At 37.6% G+C, this 25,741-nt stretch overlaps 1 protein-coding gene across 1 annotated transcript in view; it reads right to left on the bottom strand.

Annotated features, from left to right (window-relative positions):
- ZNF385D (zinc finger protein 385D) overlaps nucleotides 1–25,741 on the bottom strand; it is an 848,110-nt gene that overhangs the window by 105,553 nt on the left and 716,816 nt on the right. Inside the window, exon 4 of the mRNA XM_029938772.1 lies at nucleotides 4,980–5,090. Within this exon, the coding sequence (XP_029794632.1) occupies nucleotides 4,980–5,090 (111 nt within the window). The remainder of the gene's footprint in view (nucleotides 1–4,979; nucleotides 5,091–25,741) is intronic.

The raw sequence follows: 25,741 nt of genomic DNA on the forward strand, positions 1-25,741 counted from the left end.
GCTTATAAAGGAAATTTGGAAAATAAAAGTAGAAAGAAGAGTAGTTCTGCAACTCAAGTCAGTATGGCCACTAATAGTTTATTTTCTCTCCCTCCAAGCAGTATTTCCTTTTAATTCACCCCCATAAACAATATAAATTTAAATATTTAAAAGGTGTTTCTTAATATATGCTGTTACAAATGTTTAATTATCTAATTTAGTCCTTTGATAGGAAAAAGATGTTCCTTTTAGCAACTTCATCATGATATTGCTTCATTTGGTTACAGAAGTTAACACAGATATAGATTAAATCCAGATGTATTGCCTCACTTCCGTACATTTCTGGGTTCTAAAATGCAGAATAATAATGATTTCTATTTTATGATACTGTTCAAAAATACAGCAATTATATTGGTAATAATCCCAAGGATCCCCTTTGAAGGGGTCCAAGGGCTCCAAGAGGAGGTTTTCCCCTCTGATTTACAAAACAGCCCCTTGATTGATGCTTGACTATCCTGAGTCATAAAGGACATTTTGCTACTACATTATCTCTCAGTAATTTGCACCAATATTTATATTTTCAGTGTGTTTATGATTAAATTGTGTGACTGAATACGGGTCATGCCATTTGGGTGTCCTCACAGGCACTTGTGGGCACTAGAGATGACCTCCACGGCAGCTGTCACATCCAGTTAGTTCCATGAGGGAAGGAGCCCCCAGGCCCTCTCTCTGGGAGCACACAGATGCCCAGCCACACCATTACCATAGGATTGGCTGGAGACTCTGGATGGACTTGCTACCCTGCCTGGACCAGAACAGTAGAAAAGCATGAACACTGATTCTGTGTGGCCAGCGACTGGCCAGGTAGCCTTGTATGTCCCCTACACCTTCTGCATCTCTGTTTCCACATGGGAAATAACCAAAAATTTTCGTCTGTCTCTAACATATTATGAAATATTATTGTTACGTTAATCACAGTGACTCTCAGACGCTACAACTTAATCATTCTTTCGTTTGGGGATCTTATGTTTCACTCTTATAGTCATCGAGTAATCATTCTGTACCTCAGTAAATAACCTTATGTCCATGCTGGCCCTGCTGTAATTTGTCTTTCAAAGGTACACTTAATAGCTTGCCCAGGCCAATGGTAATTTAAGCTTATTTTAAGATGCTGATAAAATAATTGGACAAATTATAATCTTTTGGTCTTTAACTGGGAACTTTTGTATAACCTTTATGTGTATTTCATGTAAATGTCAAGAAAAGTTTTTTTCCAAAGAAAAAACACATACCAGAAGAAAGCAATCTCATTTAAAGTACATATAGCAAGTTATGCCGTTTAAAAAGAGATCTCCAAGGCCAAAAATAGAAAATGTACTTTACAGGAAACAGGAATAGCATAAAAGCAAACTACATAATTTATCATATGAAGGGTTAAAAAAGTAAATAAAAGCATAGAGGGAAAGGAAATTGAATTTTCATGATGCAGAAATGCAAAGAAATACAAGCTATTATTTTCATTGGAAAGGGAAGCAGCTTTGAAATGTAAAAGAGTTCATAAGGCAAAAATACTTTCCTATGTGATTAAGGATGCAACCAAGCACACAAGTAAATTTTAGTGTTGCTTTTTCAGAATAATTCTACGTTTAATAGTCGAAATAGGAAGATAAATTCCAGATTTACCTGGAAGGAGCAGATGCAGTTGTATTGGGATTATAAAGCCTTCTCTTGGGATTAAAATGGTCATATATGAGATATATCTATATCTCTCTATCTAGAAAATATTTGTATTTTCTCTTAATTTAGAGATTATTTTCTTATATGTGGATGAATGAATAAATGCAATTGATCTTGGCATTCAGTATTAAATATTTTATAAAAGTAGTATTTATGGACATGACCAGTCAAGAGTAAACAAATTTTGTATTTCCTGCATATTGGTTCCTCTTATTGACATAATAATGCTACAGAGACATTTTTAAGTCTCTAAGAGAGTTTCCACTCCGTATTTCAACTTTGTAACAATTATATTTTGTTAGTAAATCATAGGTAAAATATTGCTATGTCATTTATAAAATCAGTAACATTTGGTCTTCCCGTTTTTGTTTAACTGCAATTTCAAAAATTAACAATGCATAGAGAAGTTATATTTAAGGTTCAAGATAAAAATGTAAAAGCAATGAATTCATACATGTCCAGTTTATATACAGCTACAAAACTATACTGGGTAATTACCTGATTCAAGTGGTCCTAAAATTCAGTTCAAATCTAAGCCAAACATCTGAATGAGTTATTCATGATAGGCAGAATAATGATATTTATGTCTTAATCCCTGGAAAGTCTGAATATGTTCCATTATATGACAAAGGGGGTTAAGTTAGCAGATGGAATTAGGTTGCTAATCAGCTGATTTCATAACAATCCTGGATTATCCAGATGAATTCATTGTGCTCATAAGGGTCCTTAAACATGGAAGAGGTAGTCAGATCAGTGAAGGTCAGAGTCATTCAATGCAATAAAGATGCATCTGGTCACTGCTTGCTCTAAAGATGGAAGGGAGTCATGAGCAAAGGAAAGAGAGAGCCTCTAGAAGCTGAAAAAGAAAGTCAAGGAACTGAGTTGCTCTCTGAGCCTCCAGAAGGAACATAACCCTGACAACACCTTGATTTTAGCCCAGTGAGACCCATTTCTGACTTTTCTCTTCCAGAAATGGGAGATCAATCATTTATGTTTTAAACCACTAAGTTTGCCAACGGTGTTACAGCAGTAATAGAAGATGAATGCAGTAACCATCCAGTGAGTGGTGAAAGTCTGCAATTGTGTAACTGTGGCCCAGATTGATCAGTCTAAATGCTCCAAATACCTTGGCCATTTTCCTTGGACCATATGCCATGTACATACCATGTACATACCATGTACAAAACTGTGAGAATGACAAGCAACCATCCCCAATAAATACATACTGATTTCTGTATCACTTTGAAACCTCCACTAGCAAAATAATGAGATTACATTTTATAAAACAAGATGACATTTTATAAGAACTATTAAATGTATTATTTATGTTAATGTTAATAGATACCCAGTAGTAATTCTAAAGACTTCAAATATGACCTTGATAGCCATGTACAGAATAAGAAATGTTCAAAAAAACAAAAAAGGAACATTTGTCGTTAAGTTGTGAGTGACCCATACCTAGAGATAACCAACTAAAGACCTAGCCTGGATGTGGCAGATGGTTTTCTTAAGTTTAGTAGGAGATTGGGTTCAGTGAGCTTGAAGTCTCTTTCTGATTCCCAGTTTACAGGAAGCTTACTTAACACAGAGGAAAATATTGACAGTGAAATTGTTGGCAGGAGGAGATATTGAAATAGCCCCCATTAGATGTAAGAAGCTGACAATATGGCTCCTGGGAGACTTTTACATCATTATCTGATCAGTTCGAAAGTGAAATATCAATACAATTTAAGAAGGAAAGAAATCAAGAAAGAGCCACTTAAAATAGCAATTACAGAACTATATGATTGCTCGCTAAATGTTTAGAAATGATCAAAATTGCAACTACGGAGTTCAGAACTGTAATTTACAAGTTGAAAGAACTCTTTCTTTCTTTCCTTTTTTTTCCTCCAACTGTTGTAAGGAGGAGATTATTAACATGTATCACATGAAAAGATTGTTTGTTATTAAATTAAACTATGGCAAATGTCTTAAAACCCAAATCTAATTAAAGCATTCAGTACTTAAAAACAAACAACAAAACAAAACAAAACCCCCTAAACCTCTTTTTAAATAAAATGTCATATGTTAGGTATATTCTTTTTTTATAACCACAAATACCACTCAGGCACTATGCTGGCAATCTACTCTTTTCTAAGCCAATAGAAGAAATGTTATAAAACTACATGATGATTTTACTATGAGCTCATAAGGTAGTAGCAATCCTTAAACAAAATGTAATATCCTCACAGAAGGAAGAAAATGCTTTATTACTGTCACGTCTGTTTTCTGTGCCTGATTACCTTGTATGCTCTTCTCATCACCAGAGCACCTAACGGATCCACCGGCCTAAAAAGATGAAATCTTCAAAACGCCTATCATTCTCAGGAATCCACATCTATTTGGTCATCTCCACACTGCACATCAATTTAGGGCAAAGATAATGCCACCTTGGAGGACTTACTTTGCAGGATGTTTGCCTAACATATCAAAAAGTATTCTATGCCTAGTCCTTCTAAACCAACATTTCTTCTCTTTTCTGTACCTTTCAGCACCAACTCCTCACCAAAGCAGGCAGCCGGTATTTTTCACATTGGCCACAGGCCAAAACTAGCTTCACTGTGATGAATCCAGAGATATTCTGACCGTTAGAAAAGGTTTGGAAAGTATGAATATAGTTCTCTGTGAATAATTTGCAAAGCAATGGTCACGTCCACAAATGTCTCCTTTCTATGTTTTCCACTTATGTTTTATTCTTCAGGGGCTTGAGTGCTTTGAGATCTTTAAGACTCCCTATTAAGATGCTAATATTTCTGGGGTAATAACTTGAGAGCTCTAATACAAATATCATTAAAGACATAAGAGCTGATCTGGAATTGGGGGCTACCAAGGCAGGTAAAAAAAATTTACAAAGCAAAATGGTGGCCTTGAGATACAATTTGGGACCTATCTTATTTCAGACGTATAGTTGATTGAAAGTCTTGCTGGTCCTAATTTTGACTATTTCCCAAAGGAAAGTGTACTACCTAAAGTTAGCATTTCCAAGAGACTTAAAAATACCATTAAATTGCAAGTACAAAATATTGTATATGTGTGATGTTTCCATAGTAAACAACCAAAAATAATACAATAAACTCTAAAATTAAAGGACATAAGGAGTTAAAAATGTTATCTTTGAATTTTGACATGCTCAGTTACTGAAGAAAAATGTTTAAGGAATCTCTTCTGCAAGATTAGAACAGCATAATACATTTTTTTCAGTGAATACTAAATGGTAAACTTACATCAGAATTAAATCTCAACTGGCAAATGTTGCATGATATGATTTGCTTTCTTCGATGAGGAAGAGGAACCCCGAATGTATGATTTATTACAGCTTTCTGAATTGGGTCCATCTGTAATGAGAAAGAAAATACAACAAATATAAATAAAGCTTGTCAGTTCCATTGGAATGTTGCCTATTTCATTAAAGAGCCAATCTGTACAGCTTGAATCTACTGCTCACATCATAAAAAACATTTTTATTCTAAGAAATAGCATTCCTACTTTCTTGGAAAACAGACAATAAGCTCAAAGCTCAGTATGTTAAGAAAATGATAAATGCGCCCATTAGAGTTTGCATACTAACTGGTTTTCTCATTTGCAATCAACAATTGTCTCAGTTTGATAATCCTAAAATATAATTAAAGGTTTATCGAAACTCAAGTTATTGCAAATGCCAGCAATCTTACACAGTAGTGTGTCTACGCCATTGCCCCCAAATGGGCTTGTAAATAGACATGGTCAGATGAGCAGTTCTAAAAATAAATTATGCACCATAATCCAACATTAACCTTATGCTTTGTTTGGTATCTTTTCTATGTTAAGAATATAGTATACAAATCTTACTTTCTAAGAATTCAAATGTATAGAACTATCAATTCATTCAACAATCATTTAATGACCATTCAGAATAGACTGCTGACCTATGGACTTATTATTTGAGGTTCAGAGAGTCTAGACCAGATTATCTCTCTCCATCCCATAGTCTCAGGATAGGTCAAGTGACTTCAAACACAGTGTCAGTAATCCAGCTCTGATAAAACGCACCAGCTTTGTGCTACAGTATACATCAGTGGTTCTCAACTATTGGAGTCAGATAAAAACTTTGATCTGCTTCTTAATACTGGTACAACCTTTTTGATTATCTGTGTCACCTTAAGGTGGTGATGAGGTTTAACAGTAATAATATGTGAAATTTAGCATAAGCAGTGCTAAGCACATTAAGAAGTCAATCAATGTTGGCTGTAATATTTTCTCTATCACGAGACATGTGAAGATCAGAGTTAACTTGAATCTCACAGTCCTATAGTCAATGTTGGCACATTATTAATTTCTCACATGGCCAAGAAACATTTTGAAATAAATTAAATGTTACACATACAGCCATTACTTCTGTTGAATGCGTGCAAACTCTTAACTCTCATCAGATATAAAGTTCTTATGAGAGTCTTCACAATGAGTTACAATGGCTTAGAAATGATCTGACATATACAACAAAGCTAAGAATGTGTCTGTGAAATGATGCTCTAATATTCAGCTTCTATGATATTCTATGGTTTGTTGACTACCCTAAACAAGTCATTGAAAAATTCCACCTCCTTTTGTGTATTTCAAATTATCAGAACCAGTTCACTCATAGACTGTCTTCACAGGTAAGTAGGAGGAAGCTTCTGTCTACATAGTCACAATTCTCACTAGGCTGTCTAGACATTCTTAATGTACAATAAAAATAATAGCACTCATTATTTATTAAGTACCTTCTATGAGCTAAACACTAGGCTAGGTGGTTTATATATTAAACAGTTACAATGATCAAGAATAACTTAAGGTTTTGATAGAAATGTCATCCTTTTGGGGGCGCCTGGGTGGTTCAGTTGGTTAAGCGTCCAACATCTTCATCTCATGGTCATGAGTTCAAGCCCCACATTAGGCTCTGTGTTCAGTGCAGAACCTGCTTGGGATTCTCTCTCTCTCTCTCTCTCTCTCTCTCTCTCTCTCTCTCTCTCTCGCTCACACACACACACACACACACACACACACACACACACACACACTCCCTCCCTCTCTCTCAAAATAAATCAATAAACAGTAAAAAAATACTTTATTTTTAAAATGTCATCATTTTTATCTTCCTTCATCATTTTTCTTTTTTTAATCTGCTGTTAATCCTTTCCCAGATTCTGTAGGAAACTCGGCTATCCCACGATTTTTCTGGTCATTTCCAGAAATTGTTAAAATTCTGGGATCCCCTCTCTCCTTATTAGTAAATTCTATCATACTTTAAAAAAATCATATCATACTTTATAACCAGTTGCATTTAGGTATGATTTATATATAATAAAATTTAGCAATGTTAAGTGTAGAATTTGGTGAGGTTTGGGAAATATATAACAGTAGTATTGTCACATAGAACATTTCTATTACCTGGAAAAGTTTCCTCCTGCCTCTTTCTGGTCAATAAGGACTCCTATTCCCTCCCTTGAAATCAGTGATCTGCTATCTTTCCTTATATTTTTGCCCTTTCTTCAAGTTCATATAAAGGGAATCATACTGCATGAGGTTTTTGGTGCCTGACAGCATTTTTTTTTTTGAGAGATAGCACACATGAATCTTAAGTAGCCTCCACACTCAGCATGGAGCCCGACATGAGGCTTGATCTCATGACCATGAGATCATGACCTGAGCCAAAATCAAGAGTTGGGCACTGAGCCAACTGAGCCACCGAGGCGCCGCTGCCTGACAGCTTTCATTCAGTACGGTGTTCTTAAGATTCATCCATGTCATGGCATGCATCAGTAGCTTATTCCTTTTTATTGCCGAGTAGTATTCCTTTTGTATGGATATGCCACAATGCTTTATCCATTTGTCAGCTGATGAACATGTGAATTGTTTCCAGTTAACCCTTAGTATCTTTTCGAGTCTTAACAGTCATTTCTAAATTCAGTTCTGTGTCTTAATTTACACATTAAAAATCAATTTAAAACTACAGTCTCTTGTGGGGCACCTGGGTGACATAGTTGGTTAAGTGTCTGACTCTTGATCTCAACTCAGGTCATAATCTCACGAGTTCATGAGTTCAAGCCCTGTATCGGGCTACACACTGATGGCGCAGAGCCTGCTTGGGATTCTGTTTCTCCTTCTTTCTACCCATGTCCTGCTTGTGCCCTCTCTTTAAAAATAAATAAACTTAAAAAAAAAAAAGCTACGGTCTCTTTCTTAGCTTAGACGCATGGACATGGTATAAGTTCTTTTCTCTCTCCTTCTCTCTCTTTACCTATCTACACACACACACACACACACACACACACACACACACACACACACATATACTTTTTTCCTTCAGGTCCCCTACCCCAGCTAGTCTGCCAAACTTTCCTCAAGCCCATTTCATCCCCCTTTCCTCGAGCCTAAATGGAAAATGCGCAGAACCTGACAAGCCAAAAGCCACACACGTGTGTGAATCTGGCTGCTTCAACAGCCTTCACTCTGGGCCCCAGGATCCCTCTCCTACTTGTTTAAACCTGCCACCAAAACACTGCCCTGACAACAATCACAGAGAACACTTGGGGATAATTCCCCTGCAGCCAGCACCTAAGGGAAAACTAACAGCAGAAAGAGGTCACTGACTTAGAGGTCGTTGTTTTATCAAATGCTACTGCATCTGTTTGGTGCCTAATGCGGCCCACTTCCTGGTGGGGATGAGGTGAATTATGTCTATAATCCATTTAGAAGCACTGAAGTCTCCTTAGAAGGATCCTATAAAATAAAAAAATAAATCATGGATTTATATTAAAGATGCTCTGTGAAAATGAACAGCACTGAGTTTTTATCATATAATGGCAAGTAGCATGTTATTTTGGTCTTCCAAGGAACACTGGGGAAGCAGTGACCATCACATTTGATCCACATTTGTGTAGGAGGTGTTTTGGAACTAGACTCTTAAGGCAAATACAGCAGACTCTCTAGATTTAATTCTTTTGTTTGAATTGAATGATGTTCTGATCACTGTGACTATCAAATCAAATTTCAAAATGCAAAGTAGTGTGTTCTACTTGCGACAATTTCATTTTCCAGTACGCTTAAAAAAAACCCACCTCACTGAATTATATTTCAACGACAGATTTCACAGTTCATCAACAAAAGTATATATCTTTATCATTTTAGAAATCCAACACAACAAAATGATGAGTTTAATGCCTTTATTAATGAGCATTACTCTTATTCACGTAATATATATATCTATAAGTCAAACCATTTATAACAAGGAATCATGAAAAGGCCAAATCTAAATCATAATTAATAACCAGTTCTATTGTTAAGTGGTTAATTTAATGATACCACATGCTATATAACTAAAAGTCACATCTATTACCACCAAGGGGACACCACACAGCCACCTCAAATGTTATGTCTAAACATACCATTATTTATCATTATAATCAAACATTTTGTTTAACAGTAAAGTCATATGTGTTGCTGAGCTCCTCCCTCCCCCAACAGGATGTGATCTGTCAAAACAATGACACCTTATTGTGCGCATGCATTTTACCATTTTTCTACAAAATCAGTCTCCAGAGATGTCAATGTGTGTGTGTGTGTGTGTGTGTGTGTGTGTGTATGTGTGTGTGTATACACATGACATTGTGTAGGCAATGTGTGTAAGGGGTTCTTGGGTCAAATAAACTGCAGGAAACTCCATTGCTATTGCCTAGACATTCACAGCACACAATAAAATATTAAATTCTCCAAGATGACCTGCAATAAAAACACCTGTTTTAAATAAGTAATTTCTAAAATACTATAACCAAAACATTTTTTTAAATTTAACATCCCTGTTCAACGCATACAGTTTAGAAAATAATGACCTAGGAATAAAATCACCATAAAAATATGAATGAAACATAAAGCCTCCAGTAAAAAGTAAAGACACTAAACTAAAAATGTAACACCAAGAAATCAGATCCATAAAAGCTTCAATACCTTTTCCTTAATTCATGCAGCACTGAATAAAAAATTAATTAAATGGTAAACTCTACATATTTTAATACACATTAACTTAATTTCTATAGTCAGATATTTTGATAGCTAAAATTTTCTAAGCACATCATCCAACCCCCCAAACAAGCAAAAGGGAAGAATGAGACACTCCCTATTCCTATGCATACCCAAACTCTCGCCTAAAATTCAATTTCAAACTCTGCCTAGGGCCTTCCTTAAAGCCAAATGAATATGTTTCTCTTCATTTGAGGCTTAAGGATCTTTGCATTTCTATCTCAGGTTTTGCTTTTCCCTCCCCTCCCCTTTGGGCATTCTGCTGAATTGATTTATAAATGAGCACAGGAGGGAGAGCCACACTTCTAGAGTCCCTTCTCTGAAATGCCTGTGGTATTTCCCACCAGTGGGGGTTAGCCCTGAGTTTATATTTCCTACCCTAACGACTTCCTCTCTTCCTTTCCTATTATTATTGTGGCTTTCAGTTTTAAAATCAAAGAAAACTCAAATGCCATAAAGTTTAGAAGTTCAGAAATATAAAGGTTGTCTCTTTCACCTGGTATTTCTATGTAACAATGACTGGTAACAATAACTCTAAAGGTGACACTCACAGGCATTTACTGTGTATTTTTATGTTTATAAGCGTCATTTTTATCCTCACAACTTACTGATAAGCTCTCATAGCCAAGCCGCGCACCACACAACTCCTAAGAGGCAGAAGCAGCTCAGACTCACAACCTCTCCCTCCGTCCCCTGTCCATCCCCTGTCTGTCCCCTGTCCATCCCCTGTCCGTCCCCTGTCCGTCCCCTGTCTGTCCCGTCTCCCATAGGTTCCACCGTCACACTTCGTGATTCCTTTGTCCTAGATGTTTGTGACTCTGTAGTGTTAGGTGACACAAGCCTGGCATCCTGGTGGATTTGTTACATCAACTATGAATTAGCAAAATTTGAGCTTTTATTACTTCTATTCACATATTAGAAAACACTGGTAAAAAATCCTAATTATCCTAAGCTTGCAACAAATTTGTTCATTTGAAAAATTTGCAGTGTTGACCTTTTTAACTTTTTTTTTTTTTGTTTTTTTGAGAGAAGGAGAGAGCCTGAGCAGGGGAGGGGCAGAGAGATAGGGGGGACAGAGGATGGGAAGTGGGCTCTGTGCTGACAGACTGAAACCAGCAAGCCCCGTGTGGCGCTTGAACTCATGAACTACGAGATCGTGACCTTAGCTGAAGTAGGACACTCAACCAACTGAGCCACCCAGGCACCACTTTAAGTTTTTTTTTAATGTTTATTTATTTTTGAAAAAGAAACAGAGGGTGAGCGGGGAAGGCGCAGAGAGAATGGGAGACACAGAATCCAAAGCAGCCTCCAGGCTCTGAGCTATTAGCACACAGCCCCACACAGGGCTTGAACCCACGAACCTAAAAGAACATGACCCAAAGTCAGATGCTTAAATGACTGAGCCACTCAGGTGCCTCCCCAACCCACTTTAACTTGTTAAATGGATGTATAATATATTTTAAAATGTATATATATTAAGTACATCATTAGTTGCTTTTTTCAACCTGTGCATACTGCCAGGTTAATCACCATCCCAATAAACATATAGAACAATTTCAGCCATCTAGAATGTTCTCAGAATGGAGCCACAAGTTTGGGAGTCCCCAGGTCACTTCCGAAAAACTGGCTACAAATTAGGAGATTTGATAATTTGCTAGAATGACTAACAGGATTGAAGAAAATAGTGTACTTATGGTTACAGTGTTATTATAAAAGATACAAATCAGGACTGATGGAAGTTTTAGGGTGATGATGGGGACGTCTGGAGCCAACAGCTAAGAAAGAATTCTTGAAGAAGTCTTTGGTGCAAAAAGGTGACTTTATTAAAGCATGGGGAGAGGAACCAAGGGCAGAAAGAGCTGCACTGGGGTTGTGCGGTATCTGATTACATACCCTCAGGTTGGGAAGGGGTTTAGGGATAGAATAAATCTCTAAGGTATTTTGGAAGCAAGGTTTCCAGGACCTTGAGGGGCTTGGTGTTGTTACAAAAATGCCATTTATTACCATTTAGTAAACCCTCAGTCATGAGACCCTTCAGATGTATATCAGGGGGCCATAAGCTTGGAATATGATTGCCGGCATGTAACTTGGGAGAGTTGAGATAAAGGAAGTTTCCAAAGGAATTTTCATACTTTCAAGTAGACTTACAGGATCCTAGGGGATCACGATAACGTTAAGCCAAGATTCTCTTTTGCCCCTGGCTCTGCGGGTTACAAGGACTTGTCAGAGGGCTGTAGGCAGGAAGGGGATTTAATGTTTCATTTGCCATAGTTTCCCAAGTCACCATGGCAAGTATTTAAACCCCTTTCCTTTGTTCTTAGGTAGCCAGAAGTGTCCAAAAAATATCATGCAGACCCGACCTGGCCAGGGGTGGGGGTGCTTCAGCCTGTACTTTGCCCTCAGCTCGCCCCAAGCTCCCTCATCAGGACCAACCAAACGGAAGTCCCAAAAGGTAAGGTCGGGTAGAATCTTGAACATGGAGCTTTTCTGTCACTTCTCCAAGAAATTAGAATGCATCGTCCTTCCCCAAACCTTCACAGCTAAGAAGTTTGCCCAAACCTTGCGGTCTGAAGTTAGTATCTACTGGGGTTTCATCACATACACAGGACTGATTAAATCACTGGCAAAGTGAATGAACTCAATGTCGAGCCCCATTTCCCTTCCTGGGAATCCAGACTGATATGCCCAATCCTCTAATCACAAGGTTAGGCTTTCTGGTGACTGGCCTCGGCCTGAGTCATCTCATTAGCATAAACTCAGGTGTGACCCAAGGTGGGCACCATTCACAAAGCTGCTTACCCTCAGGAAATTCCAAGATTTTAGAGTTTAACCTAAAATCTAAAACCTGAGAACAAGGATAGCCAAATTCTTTATTACACAACAGTTGCACATCTTTACGCATATTTTCATATAGCTATAAGCATAACAGAATATTTTCTTTTTCTACTTAACAATCTTAAGAATACTTCCGTTTAACATCACTTTTCATATTTACCAATTAAATGGTGGCATACGATTTCATTAAATGATTGTACCATAACTTACTCAGCCTGTTCTCCGCTGTTGGATATGTAGGTTGTCATAATTTAAATAGCATTTCACAGATCATCCATGTTGGTGTCACTTTGTTAAGAACTACAGCATTTTAGAGCTAGAAAGAAACTGAGTGATGATACTTTGCTTTCTCTTTCTATTGACATTGACAAGCCCACCAAAGCCCAGAGACGTGAAGCACCAGTAGCGGAAAAGAGACAACAAACCAATTCTCCACATCCCTGTTTCAGGTCCCCACACCCATAACCTACGGCAGTAAGTCCAGTCCCTCCTCTTTCTTCCCCAAATAGGAGGTAACAAATGGCTAAGATGTAGTCTGAAATGTATGTTGCTGCTCTCATTTGCTAGCTGCTCTTTTTTTAATGTTTCTAAGCTTCTATGTCTTTACCTCTAAAATGGACTGATAATCACATTGGGTTATTAGGATAATGAACTATATAAAGTATACACAGAGCCCAGCACTGTGCCTGGCACACAGAAACCACTCAATAAAGCTAACTGCTTCTTCCATTATTATTTTATAGCAATAATAGAGAATATCATCATTCCTTTCCAGAAGCAAAATAACCTAAAAAAAAAAGAGTAGAAAGATGCCTTAAAGGGCCCATGTGATCCAAAACCATCCAGGAAAAATACATAAATTTACCTACAATAAGCTCTGTAATTGAAAAAAAAGATAACCACAGCTACTTTTAAATGAGAACTTAGATGTACGAGGCACTGTTAACAAGGCCTCTGAGTCTCCCTAGGTCTTCACTGTTTCCCTAGAAGGGAGACATTTTATTTTTTCCTTTTAATAAACTTAATATTTTTCATAGCAGTTTTAAGTTCACAGCAAGATTGAGCAGAGGGGACAGCAATAGATACTTTATTTTCTCCCATTTTACAGATGAGAATGTTTAGGTACAGAGACATGAAGTTATGGTTTCATGGGTAGGCAGTTCTAGTGCTGTGATTTGAATTCAGATAGAGTGACACCACCATTTTCACAGTTTGTAAACGCTGTGCTAGATTTTCTTTCATCAGCAAAAGAAAAATATAAATATCTTTACACATTCATAAAAAAGGGTGGATGGGAGGAAATGTGTGCAACATCCAAATTATCAAAGATTAATTACTCTGGCTACATTGAAGGGCTTAGAAATTACTATGATTCCTAAATGATAACATCCCAAAGCCAAAATTGTTCAAGGCATATTAAAAGCCAATGTGTAGAGAAGAATATCTAAATGGTCACTAAAAAATAAAATGTATTGGTTATTGTGAAAGTAAAGTTTAAAATAACAAGGAGACACTCGGCAAAAATAGTCTGACCACATTTCATATTGACAAGGATTTGGGAAAAGTGCAGAAAAACTTGGCATCACCCAGTAAAGCTGAAAATGAACTGAACATATGATCTGAACGTTCAACCTCTGGAGAAACTGTGGCTCATGTGGACTACAAGATTATTACAAGGATGTTCCCTGTAGTTTTGTTTGTATCAGTCAAGGCTTTAAAACAACTGAAATAGCCAAGAGTGAATATTCAAAGAGGTATAAAATAAAATACCATACAGCAGTTACAAGGAATTCATTAAATATTTCTTTGTCAGTATGGGAATATAAATAAAATATAATGCATCAGAATTTCTACAATATGACATCAGACACACAAAAAAATCATACATGCATACTCAATAAATAAGAAGGAATGATTAGGATTGCAACATTTTATAACTCCTAAAAAAATAATGTGGCTAGGAATATCACTTAGCTAATGAACTGAAAGAGACAATCAAATATCAGGTGTCTCTTGAAGAACTATAAAATTCCCTGCAAGTTAGTCATGCTCAAAATAACAAACTTTCATGTGATCGAGCCTCTGGATGTAATTGCCCATTCTGAGGAAATACAGAGACATGGGGCCCCTGGGTGGCTCAGTCTCTTAAGCGTCTAACTTTGGCTCAGGTCAGGATCTCACAGTTCATGAGTTCGAGCCCAGCGTCAGGCTCTGTGCTGACAGCTCAGAGCCTGAAGCCTTGCTTTGGAATCTGTGTCTCCCTCTCTCTCTTTGTCTTTCTCCTATTCATGCTCTGTCTGTCTCTCTCTCTCTCTTTCTCTCTCTCTCTCAAAAATAAGTTAACAACAGCAACAATAACAAAAAACAAAACACACACACAAAAAGGAAATACAAGCACAAAAGAACATGGTAAAAGTCTCTACATGGATGGAGAAAGGGGACTCTTCATGCATTGTTGGTTTTTTTAACTAAAAATTTTTTAATTTTTTTTTTATTTTTGAGAGACAAGCAGTGCAAGCAGGGGAGGGTCAGAGAGAGAGATACAGAATCTTGTAAGGAAGCAGGTCTGAAACTGACTCCATGAGACAACGGAAGGGCACACATTGCCCAAGGCAAAAGGGACCACCCTTGTAACATTCCAAGGGCAGGCCTAAAGATGGAGGCTAAGACTAGTCACGCCCTACCTGAGGGTCCTGGGCCCACTCTGTGATTGGTCAATACTCTAAATGTTGTGATTGGGTCCCGCCGAAAGTGACAAATACTCTAGGCAATGTGAATGGTTAAACCTGCTGTCAATAATATTGTATAATAATAATTGGATCACTGTACCTGTGTCACAATTTCCTGTAACTCCCCCTTCCCAAACTCATAAAAGCCCTACTCTGCCTTTGTTCGGGGCTCGCTCCACTTGGATCCAGTGTGTTGTTGAGTCTGTGAGCCCGAGTTTAGGCTGGCCGGGCCTAAATTCGTAATAAAGCCCTTTGCTTTTGCATGCATGATTGGGCCTCCCTGGCGGTCTCTGGTTTTTGGGGCAATATCAAAATCTGGGCATAGCAGTCTGAAGCAGGCTCCAGGCTCTGAGCTAGCTGTCAGCACAGAGCCCGACGTGGGGCTTGCACCCACGAACCGTGAGATCACGACCTGAGCCGAAGCCGGACACTTAGCCGACTGAGCCACCCAGGCACTCCCATGCATTGTTGTTGAGAATGTAAACTGGTGCAGCCACTGTGGAACACACCATGGACACTCCGTAAAAAATAAAAAATAGAAATACCATATAATCCAGTAATTCCACTTTTGGCTATTTACCAAAAGGAAATAAAAACATGAATTTGAAAAGATGGATGCACTCCTACACTTATTGCAGCATTAAAAAAAAGAATGAAATCTTGCCACTCATAGTATAGATGGTCCTGGAGGGTGTTAGGCTAAGGAAAATAAGTCAGACAGGGAAAGACAAATACCATATGTTTTCACTCATATGTGAAATCTATACAAATGAATAAACAAAAACAGAAACAGATTCATAAATACAAAGAACAAACTGGTGGTTGCCACAGGGCGGGGAGGGGGGAGTGGGGAGACCAGGAAAAATAGGTGAAGGTGATTAAGAGGTACAAACTTCCAAGTTATGAAATAAATAAGTCCTCGGGAGGAGAAGTGTGGCGCAGAGAAATAGGATTGTAATAGGGTTGTAGGATCACAGATGGTAACTATTGCATCTCGCCAGTGGTGAGCACTGCATAACGTACATAACAGTTGAATCACTGTATTATACACTTGAAAATAGTATGTCACTTACACTTTGGTTATAAAAAGGAAAAGTCTCTGGGGCACCTGAGTGGCTCAGTCGGTTGAACACCAGACTCTTGGTTTTGGTTCAAGCCCCCTGATGGGCTCTGTGCTAATAGTGTGGAGCCTGCTTGGCATTCTCTCTCTCTTATCTCTCTCTGCTACTTCCCTGCTCACTCTTTTTCTCTCAAAAAATTTTTTTAAAAAAGTCTCCACATTGGTAAAGTCAATAAATAGCTAGAATATAATAGGGGAAGATCTATAACTTTAAACATACTTAGGAGACCTAGCAATCAATTCTAAACAATGGGCATTACTGGATTGTTTTCTAACTATAATAAATATTAGAAGACAATGAGGGGGGAAATAAAATTGGTTATTCATAATAAGGAATTATTTTTTATTTTTAGTGGTGATAACTATAGTGTGGCTATGTGTTAAAAAAAGTCATTGTGTAGGGGCGTCTGGTTGCCTCAGTTGGTTAAATGTCTGACTTTGGCTCAGGTCATGATCTTGCAGTTCATGGGTTCGAGTCCCGCATTGGGTTCTGTGCTGGCAGCTCAGAGCCTGGAGCCTGTTTCAGATTCTGTGTCTCCTTCTCTCTCTGCCCCTCTCTTGTTTGCACTCTCTCTCTGTGTCTCAAAAATAAATAAACATTAAAAAAAAATTGAAAAAAAGTCATTGTTTAGAAATACAGAGTAAAATATGTACTAAGGAAACAATATTATGGCTATGATTTGCTTCAAAATAATTTCAAGTATTTGAAGCTAGGTACTGGTTATATAAGTTTTCATTACACTGTTCTATTGTTGTACATGCTGGAACTACACCATAAGACAGACTTAACAATAATCACACACACACACAATCAAGAAATGGTTTGTGGACACACATGTATTCTAGAGTGGAAGGAAGGGTGCATACTAAAATCACAACAGCTGTTGCCTTTTGGGGAGCTTAGAATGTGACCAGGACAGTGGCTCCAGAGGACTGGAGCTATATCCATGACATTTTGTTTCTTCTAAAATGTGGAACTAGCAGCAAAAGTGAACAAAATATTAACAGATGTAAAATTCTGGGTGAATATGGGTTTTGCTACAGTATTTATCATACTTTTCATTTCTTTTAAAAGATCTAAAAGTAAATGTTCACATGTGAATCCCTCAGTAGATCATACATGACTGAAAAAAAGTTGATGCCTTTATATTCCTTTCCTTGAAATTTGGGCCGGTGGGGAGTTCAACAGGAATAGCAATCACCCGAGACTAAGACACAGCTCTGAGTGAGGTATATGGGGGTGCTGAATGGAGACACACACCAAGTTCCATTGTTTCTTTGCTTTCGCCAAATAGCAAAGGACATGCATGAGTTCCTTCAACAAATAATTCATTCAACTGGAGGTAGGCTTATTCCCATGAATCTCATGAATCAGGCCATGCCCAAATCTGCTGATTTAAATCAAGTAGGAAATATAACACATATAAGTCACATAGGTCCATTAAAGGTATAGCCATTTGTCAAAGCACCAATCTTCACTTCTTTTGTATATTTCACTTTTTCTGCCTTGGAAACTCTTCCCTGTGCTTTCTAGCTCATCTTCCCCTGACTAATGCTTACCCAATTTTCAAGACTCAAAATTTCAGGACACCTAGGTAGCCTCCTTCAAATGGGCTAAGTCCTCCCACTTACCCAGGAAAATCCTCCATCACACCATCAACAATATCTCTCAACTTGTTTGTCTCCACCAACAGAGAGTCAAGTCAAGGCAGGGCTGGTTCTCCTTGTTCTTTGTCTCAGAAATGAGTGTAGTCGCTCTCACTTACCATGGGTTCAATGCAAGTCTTTTGAGGTGCTAAATAAACTGAATAATAATGAAACCCAAAATAAAAACATAACACCAATCTTGGAATGGTATTAACAATGGCAGTGAGAAAAAATGGAGTCACAAGGAAAGCTTAAGCATTGGGGGTAAAGTAAGCTTATCAGAAGCAAAGTCACATGAGAAATGATTCCGTGATGCAATATGGGATACAGGATATAGACTATGGGAGTAGAATCTAAAATTGCAAGTTATCAAGTAGCATTTGCATATATTTCCATCTAAGCAACAGGGTAATGGTTGATGGGTTCTTTCATCTACCCTTTATGTGCCAACATGAGACCACTTTTCCACCAGGCATCTTCATAGACAAAGGCTAACCCACACTGGTCTCCTGATCAGTTAAGGAGAAGATGGTTTTGCTCAGAAAAACCAATACTTGACCTTAAATGAGCCAAAGGCATTTGGATGTTCTCCAAGTACTCAAGATATCTCCAAATATGAGAGATTTGTCAGTAGCTCTCTGCCATGGTTACTTTTCTTAATATTCTATGAATAGGCTAATAAAATGAAATCTAAAAAGCTCAAAGTAAATGACGGATTAGCTTGAGGGGACTTTAAGACATTATTTTTCTTGGAATCATTTATGTGATCCTTAAAATTGCATTTAACCCATGTATTATGGCCCAGTCATGGAATACCCACAGATACATGCATTTTAGGATTTTTAAGTGCAACTATGAAATTGCTACCAACACAATTCCGCAGTCATGGAAGTTCAGTCCTGGTTACCACTTTAGAAATTACCTCTTTGTGGTATTTTCAGTGGATGGGGTGTATGTTTCACACATGTTTGTATGCCCTGTGGCTCTCTTTTCTTTCTCTGGAACTCAAAATATATTTAAAATTTATTGAAACTTCTCAGATTATAAATGAGAAAAGCTATACCCTAGAGAGAGGGAGGCAGCCAGAGGAAAAAAGGAGGGAAAGGCGATTTCCCTCCACTGATGGGCTCCCTTTTTCTGCAGTGTTATACTTTTTGCTAGCCAAAAGAATACTAAGTTTCTTTGAATGAATGTTGCCTGATCACACTAATAACGCCCTGTAGAGAAGGTTCTAGTGCTTAATTTGGATGTCTTAGGAACTTTGTTATCAGTATCACAGGGACTTAATTTAACGCAAATGTTTTGATGAGAATCCTGCTTCTGGTGGACTTAAATTGCAAAATCTCTTCCAAAGACAACAGATGCCTAAGGTGCCTGTCTGTACAAGAAGGCAAGTTTCTCAAGAGACTTTAGGGTTGGTCTCTGAATAAGACTTAAAGTAATTAAACCCAACAACTCCAGAGTTGGGATTGCATTCACATGGAATGCCCCAGAGAGCATGGTATTATTGACGAACAAGAAAATAAATTCTAGAAATCCACTCTATTACCAGCTCTACCCAAGTCCACAAACACATCTGGTTCCCGGGCAGGTCACTAAATTATGGGACAGGTGTCAAAATCTGCTGTGCTCTGAGGTGAAAAGACAAATATACTGTGGTACATACGTTAAAAGAGGGTAAATTGAAAGGATTTTCTCTTATTCTGAAAGTAAGACCTTCCTCCTTTTCTGTTGAATCCTTTCTTTTTACAGAATCATGATGCTATCAGATGAATTTATGTATGTATGTGTTTAGGTAGTTCTGACTTGAAAAATTAAAATGTGAAAGTACTGTGTTAATTGGCTCTTTTTATTTAAAAAAATTAATGTTTATTTAATTCTGAGAAAGAGACAGACAGACAGAGTGAGAGCAGGGGAGGGACAGAGAGAGGGAGACACAGACTCTGAAGCAGGCTCCAGGCTCTGAGCTGTCAGCATAGAGCCAGAAGTGTGTCTAGAACCCACAAACTACGAGATCATGACCTGAGCCGAAGTCAGATGCTTAACTGACTGAGCCGCCCTGGCGCTCCCAATTGGTTTTTCAATATTTTCTTTTTTAATATTTTAACGAAGTGTTCATTTCCTAGGGCTGCCATAACAGAATACAGCAGATACGTTGGCATTATCTCACGCTTCTGAGAGCCAGAAGTTCAAAATTGAGGTCTTGGGAGAGCCAGGCTTCCTCTGAAGTTTGTAAGGCGAACCTTTCCTGCCTATTCCTAGCTTTTGGTGTTTTCCCAGCAATGTTTGGCAATCTTTGACTTATAGATGCCAAGGATTACTACAACCCTCCGCCTTCACACTGCATTCTTCCTATGCGTGTCTGTCTCTGTGTCCAAATTTCCCTCTTGCAAGGACACTGGTTATACTGGATTTTGGACCGCTCTACTGAACTCACCTGATAATCTCTGCACAAATAAGGTCATGTTTTGGGGTCCTGTGGGGTTCAGGCTTCAACACATCTTTTTGAGGGGACAATTCAACCCACAATAAATGAAAGGAATAGTGTGAAAATCCAGAAATCACTGTAAAATTTTATTCAGGCACTAATTCTAGGATTTCTTGTTAAAGGAAAAATTAAACTTAAAATCAATTGCTTTTTTTTTAAGGTTTTCTTTTTTTTAAATGTTTATATATTTTTGAGCAGGGGGAAGATATGGGGTGGAGGCACATAGGAGATCTGAAGTGGGCTGTGTGCTGACAGCAGGGAGCCTGATGTGGGCCTAGAACTCATGAACCATGAGATCGTGACCTGAGCTAAAGTTGGACAATTAACCAACAGAGCCACCCAGGCACCCTTTAAAATCAGTTTCTTTGTCTTGTTAACATAATCAGTTTAAGCTTCAAAGAATGTTGCAATCCCCAAGGGTCTGAGAAGTAGAAATAAGTTCTAAGTATTGAAATTAACATAGAGATGAAGGGAATGGAATGAAAAGTGGTAGTACAGATCTTTACTAGCAAACTTGTAAATAATTTAGATGATATATTTCTGAAATGTGACAAAATGAAAGTTATGAAGTCTATAGGAAGATTAAATAGTGGCACTTTGGTATGATCTGTGTAAGTGATTTTAATTGTTCGGTTAAATTACAAATGACATATATTTGTGGGCACATATCTTGTACTATATTTCTTTTATTGTTACTTTGCTTGTTTGTTTCTTTTTTGAAAATTACCATTTATTGCTTTTGAGAAAGTATAATGATGTGTGGGATCTTTTTATACTAATTCCATCTCCATAGGTATTCTATAAGATCTGTTCTATCCTGATAATGCCGAGATAACACACATATTAAAATTAAACATGTCAGGGGCGCCCGGGTGGCTCAGTCGGTTGAGCATCCGGCTTCGGCTCAGGTCAGATCTTCCGTTCGTGCTGACAGCTAGCTTAGAGCCTGGAGCCTGCTTCCGGTTCTGTGTCTCCTTCTCTCTCTGACCCTCCCCCTCTCATGCTCTGTCTCTCTCTGTATCAAAAATAAATAAAACATTAAAAAAAAATTTTTTTTAATTAAACATGTCAGAATATTACTGCTTGTTTTCATGTTTTGTTAAAAACACAAATATACATATATGTCTGCTAAGTAGCAGAATTTATCCACCAATTCCCTACATCAAGTCTCTCACTGCTTGACTCAATTTATTTTGTCCTGCGTTTGGCTAGACTTGATCATTTCTTCAAACATTCTACATCTCCTTGCACTAAAGTATTCCTTCACTAAAGTATTCACTTACACACGCTTCCTACCCCCGCCTCCATATGTTGCCTGTATGCCTGTTTCTCTTAGCTAGTGATATGGAATTCAAGCCACAAAGGGGCATTTTGCATTGTCAGACACTGCTTGCCATCAACGAGCACAGGGCCTGTATCTGATTCATTTCCATTCCTCCCTGCCTCTGATATTTTATTCCACTAATATAGATCTACTGGCAATTTCTAGCCTAATCCAACTGTGGTTTATTGTCTCCTCATATTTTGTAAGGCTCTTTCCTTTCTTCAACCTTTATAACTTATTTCTTACATGTGTAACTTCTATCACTCCAAATGTCATCTTTTCCAAGAGGAACCCATCTGGTCTTAGTATGCTGGGCTAAAGACTCCTCCTCCCAGGCTTCATAACTCCCTACACATTCTTGCTTCATGTCACACACTGTCTGCCCCTCACACATTCTGCTTAGACTTCTTCCTTCCTCAAACTGCAAGAGATGCAGTGTTACTCCTCTTCGGGAAACAGGTGTCAAAGCACAGAAAATGCTCAAGAAAGGTTTATTGTTGAAGAAAGGAATTAGATATGTAAAAGTAGCTACTCTAGCCAACTATCAATCACTTTTTTAAAAAGTGGTTCAAGATATCTCTCTTGATTGAAGGCACGTTGTTCAGTTGCACAGAAAAAAATGCATTGTCAGTTGAGGCTAACTGTGTTTGGGACTTTGATGTAAGTACTCAAACCGCATGTTGAGAAAGTAAAAATAATAATATGCTTCTTAAAATGCTTTCCATATATTGAGGGCACTCATTCTTAACCCTGGCTATACACCAAGCATAAGCTGAAGAACTGATAAAAGGTACAGAGAGCGAGCCCCAACACAAGGCAAATTCTGTCAGTGTTTACAAGGATCTGTGTGGTGGGTGGCTAAGAAATATAGTCAAAAGCTTGATAACAGAATCAACTTCCTGTGATTTTGAGTTTCCAGAAAATGAAGGTCTTCATTTCCACCAACAAATAATTTTTAACAAAATAATCCCAGAAGTATGTGGATTTACCCTCATTTTACAGAAATGGAAACTGAGGAAGAGCCAGGATGAATGATCTACCACGGTAAATTTTATATTCCCAGGGAGCTCCAAGGCTGAAATCCCTAAAATCTAGTGTTCTTCCTGCAAATTGCACTGACTCTGAAATGTGTAAGAGCGTAACAAACTTCTGGACTCAATTTAAAAACTAGAACTGAATTTGGGGTTCTTGGGAATTGGCAAAGGACAGGAAGAAATACACATTAAGAAAAAGGAACTGAGGAAGAAAATCACACCAGAACAATGGCTATTATAAAATATTACTAATAATTGACATACTTTTATTATATTGTAGGCTATTTTTTTATGTCTGTTTTAATTTTGAGAGAGAAAGAGCACATGAGCAGGGAGGGGCAGAGAGAGAGGAAAACACAGAATCCAAAACAGACTCCAGGCTCTAAGCTGTTGGCACAGAGCCCAACATGGGGCTTGAACCCATGCAATGTGAGATCATGACCTGAGCCGAAGTTGGACACTTAAGTGACTGAGCAACCCAGGTGCTCCGATTGTTGGCTATTTTTAATCCCCAAAGTGTTGCTAAAGCACTGATTCACTTCTCTTTCTCTTTTTCTCTACTTCGCCTGTTTTTCACTTTCTGACCTTTTCAAGGGTTTAAGCTATAATAACTAATGTAAAGCTGAACTAGTTAGAAGTTTGAATCACATATCATGAATTCCAAGTGGTTAGCAAGATGTTCTCAATGGTTAAGATGAAGGAAGGATGAAGACAGGGCTATCTGATATTCCCAGAAATCTTAAGGATTAGACCCCTTTGAGCCAAAAGTAAAGGTAATCCAATACCTAAGGGACTCTCTTAATCATGAAGGTATGCTTAGATTTTGTTTGTATTTTAAACAATATTGGGGTCTACCGTATAGAAATGTGTGTATAAACCTTTGAAGAACCCCAGATACAGTGCTGTTGGACTAGTGGTGACCTCTTGCATAAACTATAGCACAAACTGTATAAACTAAAATATAAATTGTAAGAGCATAAATTAGGGGTTTGCAAATCTCAGATGTATTCCTGGGAGCAAGCATTGTTGAGAACCATGGGTTTAAGAAGTTATTTTCTTACTTGGAACACTACCTAGTACATTTTGTATTTCCCATGCACTTCAGGTCTTCTTCATAGGGGCTCTCTGTACGCTGTATGCATTGTGCTGTGATTCTTTTCTGTTTTTATTTACTTTGATCAAATAATGCACCAGAGCTTCAGATAAAAAGCAAAACTCAACTCTAACCCTCCCAGCCCAGAGGTAAATGTTTGAAATGTTTATTATTATTATATTAATATTATTTTCTGCCTGTTGACATCATAGCTCTAAATAACACATTTACGTATTTCTATCTCTAGATGCTAATAAAGAGGAGAATTTAACATATGGACACCATGTATTTTTTCTTTCCATATTCCTTTCCATAACCTTTCAAACTTTTATTTCTTTGCATATTCTATTATTTTACAACTATAAATAATATTATTGCTCCACATTTACCTTTGGTTCCATTAACTTTAGTTGGGATCTCAAATTTCCTCCTTGAGGTTATTAGTTTTCTTTCACTATTTCACCTTCGATTGTCAATTTCTAATTCTCTCAACTCTATTTATCCTTCAAAATGTTAAAAATTTTCTAATTGAAAAGTCACCCTCTAATGATAGGCCCATTCTTCCAGGTTTTGTTCAAGGGGAACTTTAAAATTTAAAAGCTAACAAACGACATTATAACTTTTTGGCTTTATCCATATTTTTGTCTGCTGATTAGGTACTGTCATTGGAATCCATTTCTTTTCCTATGATTCTAAGGCTTTAAATCTTGGCCTATCCAAAAGAGCGTATTTTAGCTTAGAGAAAAGTAGCTTCTACTTTATTATCTATCAAATGATTGACATTCTGTCCTATTTTTTGGCTGCTACATATACAAACCATACTTTCCTATTGTTCGTTCGAGGTCTTTTTCAATAAATGTCTTTTATTTTCAATTAAAATATGTTATCTTTTCAATCAAAACTCATGTTCTCTGCTTTGCTCACACATCATTATACCTACAGATTCTGATTCCAGACCTTCTCCAAGGTTCTGGCTTCATACTTTTCTCCACTGTATGTTTCCGTGCACATCCACCCACCATCTATCTGGCTTCCAGAAATGTTTAAACCTTCATCTTTAGGAGACCCCAAACACACTTGTTCTTCTGCAGCTATGCTTCTTTTTGTAATTCTTCAGATTTATTTCAAGGAAATCTTAGGAGAACATGAATTATATTTGTATGATCTCTGCCTCATTTAAAAAAAAAACTAGAAGTCATTTCTAAATATGTTTTAAACAGGGGCGCCTGGGTGGCTCAGTTGGTTAAGTGTCCTACTTTGGCTCAGGATGATCTTGTAGTCTGTGAGTTCGAGCCCTGTGTTGGGCTCTGTGCTGACAGCTCAGAGCCTGCTTCAGATTCTGTGTCTCCCTCCCTCTCTCTCTCTCTACCTGCCCCTCCCCTGCTCACACTGTCTCTATCCTTCTCAAAAATAAAGAATAAAAAAATTTTAAGAATATGTTAAGTGGTATTACCAATCTGAAAAGAGGTAACTGTGGGTCCTAAAATATATACTAGCCCATTATAGTTGATATCTGATATGAGTAAATTATAGTTTGAAGGTAAAGGATTATTGTTGCTCTATTTGATTAGAAAAAACTATTCCATTTAAATAATTACTCTTCTAAACATTTTAATATCAAGAACATGATTTAAGATCATGTCACTTTCTTTGACGTCTTCTGGGAACTCTTAGTGAAAGTT

Source organism: Suricata suricatta, chromosome 5, assembly GCF_006229205.1.
Source record: "Suricata suricatta isolate VVHF042 chromosome 5, meerkat_22Aug2017_6uvM2_HiC, whole genome shotgun sequence".
NCBI classification, from domain to species: Eukaryota; Metazoa; Chordata; class Mammalia; order Carnivora; family Herpestidae; genus Suricata; species Suricata suricatta.